Source organism: Ascidiella aspersa, chromosome 2 (genome assembly GCF_963924565.1).
Source record: "Ascidiella aspersa chromosome 2, kaAscAspe10.2, whole genome shotgun sequence".
Classification (NCBI taxonomy): domain Eukaryota; kingdom Metazoa; phylum Chordata; class Ascidiacea; order Phlebobranchia; family Ascidiidae; genus Ascidiella; species Ascidiella aspersa.
Genome location: NC_139448.1, coordinates 37,592,809 through 37,607,018, shown reverse-complemented (window position 1 = coordinate 37,607,018; position 14,210 = coordinate 37,592,809). Strand labels below are relative to the sequence as shown.

At 34.0% G+C, this 14,210-nt stretch overlaps 1 protein-coding gene across 1 annotated transcript; it reads right to left on the bottom strand.

The window, feature by feature from the left end:
• Positions 1 to 416: 416 nt before the first annotated feature.
• LOC146165602 (uridine 5'-monophosphate synthase-like) lies at positions 417 to 6,047 on the bottom strand. Its single transcript, XM_083382250.1, has 9 exons — positions 5,887 to 6,047; positions 5,025 to 5,247; positions 4,483 to 4,611; positions 4,126 to 4,238; positions 3,678 to 3,882; positions 3,070 to 3,231; positions 2,554 to 2,696; positions 1,834 to 1,963; positions 417 to 667 (listed from the first exon to the last, which is right to left on the bottom strand). Exons 1-9 carry the CDS (start codon positions 5,992 to 5,994, stop codon positions 468 to 470), a joined length of 1,413 nt encoding a protein of 470 aa, XP_083238376.1. The 5' UTR covers positions 5,995 to 6,047; the 3' UTR covers positions 417 to 467.
• Positions 6,048 to 14,210: the final 8,163 nt, after the last annotated feature.

The following is a 14,210-nucleotide window of genomic DNA, read 5'->3' as shown; positions in this document are numbered from 1 at the left end:
TCCGATATTATCGGGCATACTTGTGTGAAAATACGACCAGTATCACGAAGCTCTTATAGGTAAGTTGCAAAGTGCGCAGGTCTATTGTGTGTTTAAAGTGGAGTAAATCTGACCTTCAAGTCACAAACCTAAAAGCAAGGGTTCTTGAAATGTTTTAACGTGTACCCCTAAAAAAATCGAATGGAATGGACCAGGGTCGGCATACGATTTGTAGAGATGACGTCACGAAACCGGAATTTGGATAAAACAAATTAAGAAGAAGGCGCTAAATATTTTTTTTCAATTTAACTCTTTTCTTTAAAAAAGTGTATCATATTTTTTTCAATTCTACACTAACATTTTATTTAGGCCTTAACGGACCCCCCCAAAAAAGAAAAAAATTGTCCATGTACCCCCAGGGGATTCACGGACCCCAGTTTAAGAACCCCCGCCTTAAGAGGCAATCAGCATTGCTCAACCACTTTCAATCAGTTATATTTCGAATGTAATCGCTTGTTATAAGCCATCCACGCCGCGATGGAAAACTGCTTGGCCGCCTCGATACGGTTCGCACTTTCGGTGATCCCCCTCCCCACTATGATAACGTCACAACCACGCTTGCCTATGACGTCATCGGGAGTGAGGTATTGCTGGCCGAGATTATCTTTGCCCGGTTGGAGTTTCACACCTGTGGGGAAATAATTGGGAGTTATTATTGGAGAGAAGGAAAAAGGGGTTGTGATAATGAGTTATGCCTGACCGCAACTTGTGTATTGAATACCCTTAAAGTGTTAATAAACCAGTGTTGTGTAATGACTACAGTCTTTGACTAGACTTAAGTGCACTTAAGTTACTGTTTCCTAATGACTTGACTTGACTTAATTCATTTGACCAACAAAATGAATTGATCCGACTGAAGTCTTTTGGACAAATTACTTGACTTGGGCTTAAGTCATTTTTTCAAATAACTTGGTATTAAATTAAGTATTTTTCATTAAAATCTATCTTAGGTTTTGCACATTAAACACTTTTATTGCTGTATATTGCGTTTGTGTTGTTTTTTAGTTAAATTGTTGCTCATATAGTCGGTCGGGTTTTAACGTTTACTTTTATGTCAATGACATGACTTGAAATTGACTTGCTCTCATAATGACTTGACTGGGACTTGACTTGGGCAACCGATGACTTGGACTGGGACTTGACTTGTTATTTTTCGCAAAAGACTTGACTTGGACTTAAGTTATTTCAAAATGACTTGTTTACAACACTGTAATAAACCGAACAGTTGCCAAACAGTTTTTTAAAAACAAATTCTAACACTGCCGTCAAAAAACAATTGTTTAACCATTTTTTTTTTGCGTTGACCATTGCGTTTATAATTTTTTGTTGAATTTTATTCAAAAAAGGCAGCGAACTTCTTTTTAAAGACCTAAAATTGGATCGTTCAATGTTTTTTAAATATAATTTAACATAAAACAGTAGAAATTCCATGGTTAGCAAATTAAATAGTTATAAATTGTTTTTTTAACCGCACTTTTTTGACCCATAACTGCACATAAAGTTAATATAAATACTATTCAAAGGATTTAGGGAAAACAGATGGTTATTCAAATTTTCTTTTTTTTTATTGAAAGACATTTACAGAATTTTAACGATTTAAAGACTCTGTAGCGACCCTGAATATGTATTTGTAGTACCAACCTACAAATATAATGTTAGGGATTGCTCTTATTACGCTAAATAAACTGTTTTAAATAAAAATACAAAGCTGTTGCATGGCAAAAACTACAACAGTCAATGTTGGTTTTATTATTTGCACTAAAATCATCAGCTTTGTTGTTATTTTAAACTTACCTGGTGTAAAGTGAATATGAGCTGGATTGCTTGATACTTTGGAAGTGCAAATAAAACCAATAACGAAATCTTCATGTTTCGAAGCAATTTCTACAGTGGCTTCCTTATATTTCGTGTCAGCAAGGTTTCCCTAAAAAATAAAAACGCTAAATTATACATTCAGCACTCTTTGCTGTGTCTTTGCTGTGTCTTTGCTGTGACTTGATTCACTCATTGTTGCACTCAAGTCATTGTTCTTGATTGACTTGTCTTGGCCTGGAGTGTAATATACAAATGACCGGACTTGGATTGAATTAGGTCATTAAAAAACTTGTTTATGACAATACTATTATTTATTATTAAATGCGCTTAGGCATACGTTTTGACAAGTTATATATGCAGTCTTCTTCAGAGCACTAATATTGCAATAAGGTAAAAATTTTATAGCAGGCAAATAATAAAGGAAAACTCTTATTTTTTATAGTTTGCCTTCTATATATTTTCTTGTTGCAATAATATTGCCCTGAAGAAGATTCCCTGAATAATAGGTTATCGAAACGCTGGCATTCAACATAAAAAATAGTTGCAGAAAGAGCAATTTTACATTCCATACAATGCTTGGCAGCAACAGTATACTTACTGCTCTTTGATAATGTACCAAAAATGCCACATAAAGCCTAATAAAAGCTTACCTTAGGTTTGACGTTGTATAAGCAAAGTTTGTTAATAACCTAACCTCACCTCACTACTCATTTCTGCAATAAGAAGGCAAGCTCTATCTTTCCTGCCGGCCACAGCCTTCTTTAATCCATCCACTATAGCAGGACCAGGTACAGCGTGAGCGTTTGTGATATCTGACCAATTACAAATCTTGAAAACTCCACCTAAGGAAGAAATCAAAATTATTCAATTACCATAAACTAGACAACAACAATAAAATTTAAAATGTAGCCATAGACCTATATATAATTATACAAAATTTAGTTGTATTTTTTCTTCAAGAAAACAAAAACACAGATTTATTATTGGATAGTCGAATTAACTTTTATGTTTCATTTCACTTCAAGTGTAAAAAATATCAATAAGCTTAACATTGAGAAATACATACACATCTAATAAAACAGACTTGATAAATTTTTTTCAGACTGCGTATATAACAGAAGAAAAAGTCTAACATTATACTAAACTCGTTTGAAAATCATAGAAATAGGTGATTTACAATCTAAACAGAAAAAAATCATAAAATAAAAAAATTACCAGAATACTGTGATCGAACTGTGTTTCCAATATCGGCGAATTTCCTATCTTCGAAAATTAAAAAGTCAAGTTCTTTCGATAAAGCCTGAAGTTGTTCTATTTTTGCTTGTGAGAAATCTTCCATAATATCAATGTGGGTTTTAAGACAGCAAATATATTTTCCTGAAAATCAAACATTGGTATTTTTTTAATGTTAGTATTAAAACCTTTAATTTTTTAACAAAAAATCACAAACAAATAAATAACTTTGCTTAAATAGTTTTGTTATTAGAAAAGCTTCCCATATAAAATAAAGATTCTGACTACAAATTATCTGAAAATTTTGACTGTTTAATAAAAAAATATGTACAAGCAGAAATTATTTTTTTAAATACTAGAAAGAAAGAAATACTATCAATATAAAAGCAGGCATTGTTTTTGTTTTTTTAGTATAGCATTCTACTTCCTTTTTGGACAGAAGCAGATAAAGCCGGTTTTATGCAACGAATATATACTTCCGGTAATTTAAAAGGGAATATGTGCTTGCTACCTGATTAAACATAATATTTGCTTATGTAACAAAAAACAAACCTTTTAAAAACGTTTTAGTAATTAAAGTTTGTAGTTACCAATTTTGCTGACAACCTCAAACAGTTCATTAAAGCTGTCCAAGTCGGCTGAAAAGCACAAGTTTGTTTGCTTGCGTTCCATAATTTCAAACAACTTTTTAGCCACTGCTTGCTTGGTGGCAGCAGAGCGCTGCATAAAGGTGAGGTTTGTCGGAGGACTCACAGGTTTCGCTTTCATGTTGTTTCTCGTAATAAAATTCTTCACCTGTTTGTAAAAGACGTTTTTCTCATTTTAGAACAAAAGAGTAATTACACTGTTTTATTTAATATTCAATTATCTTTAAACAAGCATGCAAAGTTATAGACAAAAATAAATCACGGATTTTCATCCAAATATATATATAAATTTCTCAAACTAAACAAGTGTTGTTTGAACAGCCCTATGCTTATAGTACCTTCAGAATATCTTTACTTTTTGACATGCTAAATTAAATTTTCACACAAATACCTCTTCCTGTTGTTTTTCTGTAATCTTTCCTTTCTTCAGAAGCACATCCATGACCCCTGACAAGGTCAAAACTGAGTGCAAGGTTATTTCATTGTTGGCCAAATTGTATTTTCCTACAAAGTCACCAATACAAAAAAGAATTTAAAAATATTAGCAATAAATATACAACATACTAAAGTACCTACTTATAAATATAACAAATACACTATACAACATGAAGTATATTTATTTCAAAATTACAATAACAGTTATTGTGTTAAAAGCAAAAAAATCGAATATCTTAATTTATATAATAAAATGAATGCAACATTAAAAAAAGACTGTCTTAAGCTAACAGTTTACAATTAACAAGCATACCTCCCTGTTCTCTGTTCAGTAAAACAATAGCATCACTGACATTGACTTTGTGTTCTTTTAGAATCTTTGCGGTCTCAAAAACACTCCCCCCGGTGGTTACAACGTCCTCGATAATCAGGCAAACTGAACCTAATCAACAATAAATATTATATTATGATGAAAAAACTATTTAAATTTGATAAATGATGAGTTTTTTAGTGATTAAAGGGATACAACTCTTTACAGATGCTAATAATACGAAGTATATCAAGACATGATGTTAGTGTTTAGTGGATTAATAAAGGATATTTAAACAAAATTATAAAATTTAGCTCAGTGAAGTTAACACATAAAACAATCTAAATTTTAGTCCTGAACTTAAAAAAAAATTTTGCAACTTTGCTGAGAAAAAATCTAGAACACTGGTTTTAAACCTGGAATATGTATGCACTAGACTAGTTGCAGTTTTTTAAATGTTCCTGAAGCAAACCCTTAAAACAGCTGTTCAAGTACTATACCAAGAGTTTGCACTTCCATAAAGTTTGCTAAATTTAATCCAATACCTTCTTTGCAATCTCCTTCAATTTGCTTCTTGGTTCCGTAATCTTTTGCTTCTTTTCTTCGAATTAACATCGGAATATTGTGATCGGCCGATATGATTGTTGCGAGTGGGAGGGCTGTGTAAGGGACACCACAAACGCTGTCGTACTTCAGACTGGCCTCGTCAGCTTTCTTCCAAAGAAGGTTTGAAACGTCTCTCATTAACTTTGGGTAGGCGATGACAATCTGTTTAAATGAAACCAACATGTGAACTTTTAGAACTAGATACATTCTATATACACATAGCAAACAAATAAAGTCACATAACTTTGGGTACGGTATAAATGTAAAAACCCGTTAAAAAAAAACTCTTTAGTCTTTTATTTTTATATAATTACAATCAAATTTTATTCAAACTAATAAAAGTGGAAAGAGGTTGCAGATAAGTTACGATAAGAAGTACTAATTTTATTAAGTTATTTAGTAATAGCCAATTTAAATTTACCAGTTTTCATTTTTAGTAAACTAATCCAATAGCTTGGTTAGCCAGTTAAATAGCCACAAAAAGGGTGTATTTACTATTTTCCAGGCTTGCTCTGGTACGCTGCACCCATTAGGGCACTGGTCTAGAATCCTACCACAACGCACATCATTTGGGTTAGGCTGTCGGTTAATGTTTGGGGGAGGGTGGGTCAAGTATTATTATTTAACAATATTACTTGACTCACCCAAACCCAAACGCTAACCCGCACCCTAACCCAAACGATGTGCGTTGTGGTAGGATTCTAGACCAGTGCCCTCCTTAGTGATGATAGATTGTTTTAAACCACTTTAATTTTTTAGGTAGTTAGCCTGTTAAAAAATTAAATACATCGATAAACGAACCCGTAAATCCACATAAACTGGCGACACGATTCCACTTTTGAGGGTAAATGACCCAAACTTTATCGCTTCCTTTTCAAACAGCTCAACTATCAGCGCATCCATTTCCATTTGAGGTTTATGTCAAAACAGAAATTTTCCAGAAAACCCTAATCAAACCAAATTTTGGAAATATGGATTTAGGATACTGTCACGCATCAGTGGTTTATAAACAAACGCACGTTGCATTTGGTTGAATCCCATGAGTGGTATGTAAGCGGCGCAATTTTTCCGATAAGATTTTGTAATAAATCAACTCTTGATTTTGGTTGGATATTTTTAAGTTATACCTCTTATATCTTGAAAAACATAAATTATTACGCATAAAATGGGAAAAAGACGGTTAGATGCCATGATTTTACATTAATTAAAATTTGTTTTTTCGCAAGGTTTGCCAGTTATGTATAAACACCATAAAACATAGCAAGTTGGGATACATATAATAAAAGAATAAAAAAGTTGGAATACATATTGGCATGTGGTACTGTACAATGTATGATTGGCAACGAGATAACCCCACCAGACTATACTAACGAAATAAAATAACACAGTAAGTGTAATGTGTAAGGTATTTATGGTTGAATTTACAACGTTCTTTTAATTAGCCTACGGCAAAATTAGTTTATTTGTAAATTCGGATTAGCATGAGCAAGACAACAACAAAAATAAGTATTGAGGCGTTGTCTAAGGTCAATAATAACCCTTTAAAAGCGGCCAGCGCAAAATAGCTTCACAGGGCGTGTGAAAACTGGAAAACTTACGTGTTTTGGGCGTTCGAATGACAATTGATTTATTGTTCGGCAATATACACCCGACGCTTTATGACATAATAATGCAGATAACGGGATTTATTTACACGCCTAAAAACAGGGATTCGATAAAACTGAACGAAACGCGATTCTGCAGCGTCGTAAAACTACAGAATATGTTTCAAAAAAAAGCGAAAAATACAAAGCAAAGAATAAGGTTAAACACTTTTGTCTTAAACGCCGAAAACGGGATATGTTTGAAATCAAACCTTGATACAACGATTGCTGTAATGTGAAATAAGTCATTACTTGTAATAAATCTTGGCACCCAGCAGTTATTCCAGCATTGCTTTCAAAGATTTGGCAAAAAGCAAAATGCCGCCGAGCCAGGCTGACATGCCTCAAGGCAAGTGCTGGACAGATCTACGACACTTAAAACGAAGGTATTAGATCAAAGCGGGCCGCTACCTCTCTTCAGCCTGTCAAATTCGCGACATTCAATTCGCTTTTTGTCGCCACTAAACGCTAAACTTCTCCCACGCAAAAAGCCGTGCGCAAACCACCTAAGTACGAAAATGCAAACAGGCAGTTTTGAAAAGTTTAGACGAGACTTGTCATCGCATTTTCAACCTCAAAGAACAACGCTTTTCGTCTGGAAATTTTTGGCGCGTAAAACCGACAAATTAGAAGAAGAACAAAATCCAATCTATAACAGATTGATGAAAAACAATAACAAAAAAATATTAAGAATATTTTGCGCGTAAAACTAACAAATTAAAAAAGATCAGAATTCAATTGATGATATCAATATGTAAAATGAGCCAACCTTAAACAACTAATGGCTCTCTTGCTGAAAATTCTACTAGCAGCCACTGTTCGGTCCTTTTAACATTAATAAACAATTAATTGAAAAATATTTTTCGCAATCAACCAAACTATTTTTATTTATACATTAGAAAAATGGTTGAAAAACTATTACTGGTTAAATATTAAACAAATGTTGACTAATGGATTTGACCCAAGGTGGGTCGAATCTTTAAACAACCAAAATAATCTGTCAAAATACTTATAGTAGACACCGGCTTCCCGAAAAATAAAACAATATAATAATATTTCTACCCATAATGGTTGAAGGTTGTAGTTGGACCTAAATTGAACATCAAAGCCCATAGGCCTACAGAAGTAGGTAGCATTTTGTGAATGTTTTGAACACCTCTTTTTTATTTCAACATGTCATGTACGGTAAGTAAAGAAATATTCAAAACGTTAAATTTTCTTCATTCTTCTGTATGGGCTTTGAAATATAAGAATATTAGAAAATACATTTTTTATAATTTTAGATTAGCAAACTAGTAAAGAAATCTTCAGAAAAATTGCATGGTAAACCCTAATGTCCGGGAGACTCAATTGCATTGTATATTGGCTTTCGGTTTGCGTGAGAAACTTGGAAAGTGGCTTGGTTTGCGCAACTGAAACCACCGGTCACCTACGTCACAATCATTTTGCATGTCTCTGTTGCGTAACAACAATAACGTTTGTGACGAGGCGCTTTCCTAGAAGCGGCGCCGGTCCTGGAGTGACCCGGGTGCTCGTGCCGAGGTTGAATAACGGTTCATGTCGCAACTCTCAGCCTGCTTTCCGGGGGTGCACACTCTGGGGGTCTCTGAAAAGCGTGACGTCATAATTCGGGTGACGTTACAAAAAAACTCTGATAGGATCTCCACATTTTATTATTTTTTAGTGGCGCAGCTGAATGTTAAACTAAAAAAAATGAAATTAAAACAAAAGTAAAAATGAAATTAAAACAAAACTAAGTACGGGACGGTACACGTTTAAGTGGCTCGCATAAAAATTCTTTAAATATTTAATGTTGTTAATGATAACAGTAGTTTTTAAAGTTCTTCTGCTTGTGGCAGACTTGAATAAAATCGGCGTCACTCTACAAAACAAAGTTATTTTATCGCCCTTACTACAAGCAGGTCAATAAATGAAGTAAATAACTCTGTTGGATTTCGTTAACCAACGTTAAGTAATAACATCGCAAAGATTGTATGAAGCATGATTCAGTTTGATTCACGTATCGTTTCAAATAAAAAAGTGTGAAATTTGTCCCAAAGCGCAGCTCGCATGGGCTGGTTGTATCTTGGAGTTTGAATGACATAAAAACAGACACAAAAAACAGGTTGAACAAGCCCCTTGGTCCAATTACCACAACTTCAGAACATAACATCCTAAACAAAACTACATTAGGATTTTAAATGGCAAATTTCTTTAGGCCAATTGCAATGGTTTGACAGTGTTACCTCTTAGAAATTACCAAACTGAGCAAATGTTGGTTTTTGAAAGGATAAAACTTTTAGGATTGAGTTGCAAAAACCTGGATGGATTGTAATTTATTTATTGGCAGAATTAGTATGAAACAATGAAATTTAAAAAAATTTAAAAAGCCTAATAACACGACTAAAAATATCTAAAATAGAATAAAACCTATTTGTTTGCAAACTGTGAATGTGTTAACCCGGTCTTTCTATGCGAGTAGACTGTACTGGGTAAAACGTTGTAAGTTTGCAATGTTCAACCCACGAACATTCACGTAGTAAAACCATTATGACAAGAAAACCGAAAGGACAGTCGCGACGGTTGCCCATGCATGTTATTTTGGATACGAGCATTTCACGAAATAATTAACAGCAGACAACTCGCGAGCATTTGTCAAACAGAAAAACAGCAAACACCTGATTTTAAAATATTCTGAAAACGACCGATATCTCGCTTTTAAGGCTATTTTCGATATTATCGTTTTTAACTTGTATAACTGAATATTTGGAAGGTAATGCACCGTAGGTGTTTAACAGACTAACCTAATTAAACTATTAATTATAAGGACAAAACCAGACTTACCGTGCACTATACTATAATAAATAAGCTGTCATAGTTGATCTAAAGGTTTTAGAAGGGCTAGATCACAGCTGTGGTACAAGTATATGTGAATGTATTTTTCCTTACCTGAAAGTAAATACCACTTTTATAGTAGGCTTCATTTTAAATAGAGAAGTAACATAATTATGAAAAGTTTTACAGATTTAACTGAACTGATATTTTTAAATTTAATAAAATAATGGAAAATGAACACTGTAACTGTTTGCGAAAATCGCTACAAATAATTTATTTATTTAATTAAATAAAAGCGGAAGATGCACAGACTTTTTGTAGTCGGAATTTGACAATAAATCGAAAATACACTCAAACCGAAATCGAAAGCAGACATCGTGGGGCAAGACAAAATTATATTCAAATCACGTTCTTTTATGATTCTAAGTTCTTTATAAGTTCGCTGATGGCGCAATAAACTTGATGCGAATGAGGCGTTAATTAAGCATAAGTTTTACATTAAGGATAAAATTCTCTGACTCGTTTTATGTTTTGTTGTTATTTCTCATATACATAGAAATTATCTGCTTTTTTGCAAATTTCCTTTAAAAAAATATAAAAAAATTTAAATATTCAAATATAATCTTGCCACCAATGCAGATTAGAAGGTATATATTGATTTGGGAAAACAATAGCTGGTGCTGGACAGATAAATCACGAAAACCTGACAGAAACATATGCTTCGCGTTAAAATTGGTTTATACAACTGAATTTAATTGGGTAAACATTTGAGCAACATTTTCCATTTTAATACAATACCTTGGAACACTATATACGGATCTGTTCATAAGTTTAATGGTGAAAATAACGGCCCAAATAGACGTTGAAAGCGACATGCTTTATTTTCAAACATTTCGGCAATTTCTAATGCCATCATCAGTGATATGAAGACCACATCGGTACCATTCTTGCAGCTTAAAAACAGCCAACTTGTTTTAAACAGCCAAAAAACTACTTTATTGTTGTTGTGACAGTTAAACCTACATGTTGGTTTTAGGATTTTTGCTGTTGTTTTTTTGCAAAGAGGGGACCAATGGACTTGCTTACAGTTAAACATAGTTCCGACAAGATGGGGTTAATTTGTTCGAATCTTAACGCATCAGACAGTGTTTTGTTTTGCTGGCAAGGACAGATTCAACATAAAGCTTTATTAAACAAACTTTGTTGGGTATTCCCGAAATCTACCGCTGTAATTAGTGCAAGACACGAAGTATTATGTCTAGCCCGCTTTAAACCTACTTTCATTTGCACTTGCACAGATAAACCGCACAAGTGCCTCATGTTGACCGCGATTTAAACAAAAACAATGTCATAGACAATTAGGTGACAATGCCTTCGTTCGAAAACCCGCCCTTTGTTCCACTTGATTGTTACCTCACAGAGGACTGCTTACTTGGAAATTTGCTGCGCTGTAATTGCAGGTCCCGAGTCGGAATTTCGAGGCCGCTATTTAACAGTCGATTCATCCACTGTGACGTAACAATCCTGCGGCTTTGTTGACGTAAATTGATAAGTGGCCGAAAACTTCGCTCAGGTTGCTTTTAAATACCGGCTTGGACTGATAAAAGCCGGAAGACCGGTGGAAACAGTATTTGTGACGTCAAATGCTCGATTGTTACGGAATTGTGCAAAATAACAAGCACATAAAACAATTTAGAACAGGGGTTCTTTGACTTTTTTTACCGCGGACCCCTATATGTGATTTTTTGCTTCGCACGAAAGACGGTAGGCAAAATAATTTCATAAATAACGTCTTTCATAGACGTCACAATACGAAATTTTGGTCTAAAAATGTGAAAGTGAAATGGAGTCTAAGTACATTGAAAATTTGATTACTTCTTAAATCTACATCAATATTTCAATTAGGCCTTCATGAACCCCCAAAACTAGTTTACGGACCCCCAAGGGGTCCATTGACCCCAGTTTAAGAACCCCTAATTTAGAGCAAATAATCATAAACAATAAATCTTACCTATGTGAATAAGTCACTGGTAATTTTTACAAATAAAACTTTTCCTTTGAATTTCATATAAATAGATCACTGGAGGTGAGTTAAGATTTTTTCCTCCTACTTTTATCGGAACAAACGTACATTTCCAGAGATGGCGTCACAAAGGTTAGGTCTTACGTCATAAAGCAATTAACCTTGAAAATGTTAGATTTTGCGCCAATATATAAGTAAAAGGGGAACAGGTTTTAAGGGAAAACCTGTGTCGCATTAAGGTCAAAACGATTAACAGGAAAATCACGCACTAATAAGCTTCATGCAAAAAAAGTATAGTTACATTAAACTCTTCGGCGCAATGCATATTGCATAAGTGATTGTCTGGTTGCAAAACCCCTACATATTTTATTTTTGCATTTATGATTTCATGTTCCCTGCCTATTTGATTTTGTATTGTTCGAATTTAGCTTCTTAATATTATTTTGTATTTAGGCCTGTATATAAATAGACATATATTTAATGCATAGTAATTTTTTTAAGTTACGTAACACTGTGTTCACCGTTAAAATCATCAATCTTATTAAAACAGAAAATAGTTTGATTGTAAATGTCCAAGCTTGTAAATTTATTATAAAAAATATTCAATAGCCTGTACAGTTGCGTTATAATGTAACATATATCCGCCGATTAAATGCCAAAACAACGATCATCTAAATTTAGCCACTAGATCCTAGAACGCTGGTTAACACGGAAAAGTTTTAGCGCCCGAGGCGACCAACTGACCAGTGGAAAAATATAAACAAAGGAAAAGCGATTATTTGGCGTCAAACAATTGCCCAAAAATGTCAAATTTAAAGACTATCAGCTGAAAAATCTACAATAAGACTCGGGGGGGGGGGGGATTTAAAATCCCTCTTTTGGACTGTTAAAAACACTAAGTTGACCGTTCAAACCATTAATCTATATAAAACAGCAAATAGTTGGAATATTGAATATCCTTTACAGCACCAATGGTTTTGTTTCGTTAAAATGTAACAAAAAAATGTTAAAATGTAAGAAAAGTTTCATCCCCAAGGCGGCTAACTGCCCACTAAAATATATAAACAACGGAAAAGCGTCAAAATAATTGCAGAAAATGTCAAATTTAAGACTATCAGCTGAAAAAATCTACAAATAAGGCTCGGGGGTGATTTAAAATCCCTCTTCTGAACTGGTCAGTGACGGGTCATCGAAAATAATCGAAAGATGAAACCGATTACCGAGTCCGCGAAGCTTTGTGGTGCAACAATAAGGTCACCCGCAAAGGGCATTGTACCACGGCGTGCACGCCTATGACGAAACAATGCAACGCGCGAGCCGCTAACTTGTTTGCTTGCACACGGATTTTTTCTAAAATCGCGTTGATGCGCCTCGGGCCAAGATAGTTCTTCAACGGGCGGCCTGAGTAGATAATACACCGCGGCTTTGCTGGAGACATCATTCCGACACTGGTCATTGCTTCGACTCGATGCTTATGACGTAACAAAGCGCGCCGAGCGGTGTTCAGTGTATTAGGAAGATTATATTAATAGAGATAAAGGGTTTAGGTGAAAGTTCGTGTTTAAGTTCAGTTCAGCAAGATAATATATCTAGTTCGGTTTCTTGGCGTGTCGGGGTTATAATCTGTGGCAGGCTAAGTTTAATACAGATAAAGATATTTAATATACCGAGGTTGAAGTTGATTTCAACAGCATAACATAGAGTTGCAATTTATATTGGATAATTATATTTTTAAAGCTAATCTGTTATATGAACTTGAAATAATATGTATAGTCTCTTTGTAATTTAGTCTACAAAACATTTAAATAGATAATTTACTTGTTTACTCATAAATAGTACAAACGTTACTGTTTTAGTTTTAATGCAGTTACCTTCCATAAAGATGCTTTACTACAATTTTTTTGATATGGTGCAAGTAACTTTGTAAAACGTTTTACGCCAACAACAAATAACACTAAGGCTGCTAAACCAGCACTTTATGGAATTGTGATACTCGATTCTGCAATAAAAGGTCATTTCGGTTGGGAAGCCAATTGCGTGAGACAAACCAATCATGGGCATTTTGAAAAGAAATGGCCCGCTTTATTGCAATGCGTACAAATTTGAAGTGATTATAATAAAACGTGCAGTTGTTTTAATTGGATAACACTTTAAATTATTTTCCGAGTTTACCGAGAAATGAGTGTTTAATTTGAGCTTGCAATTCAAATCAGTCGGGCCATTTAAAAACATGTGATATTCGGCTTTTGAAACTTTTCAGCAAATTTTCGTAATTAACTGCCAGAGTGTCAGGGTTTCTTGAACCCATGGGTTGCAATGCAAAATTTGAGCAAAAATTTGTACTTTTGTGTTTAATTGGGTTGGGTCGCCGACTGCAGTAGTATTATATGGTTGAATTTATTAAAATTAGCTATGGACAAGATTTTTTAATACGGATGTCTTATAATAATTCAATTCGAACTTGTTAATTTTAATGTCTTGTTGGTAATTTATCCACTTTAATCTTACAATAAGTTCAGTGAAGATAATTGGGTCGGCAAAGTTTCGCTGTTATGCTAAAAAAATATTGAGAAGCTTTGGTTTAAATAAGGTTAAGATCAAGTGTAAGAGGCCAATTATGGCGG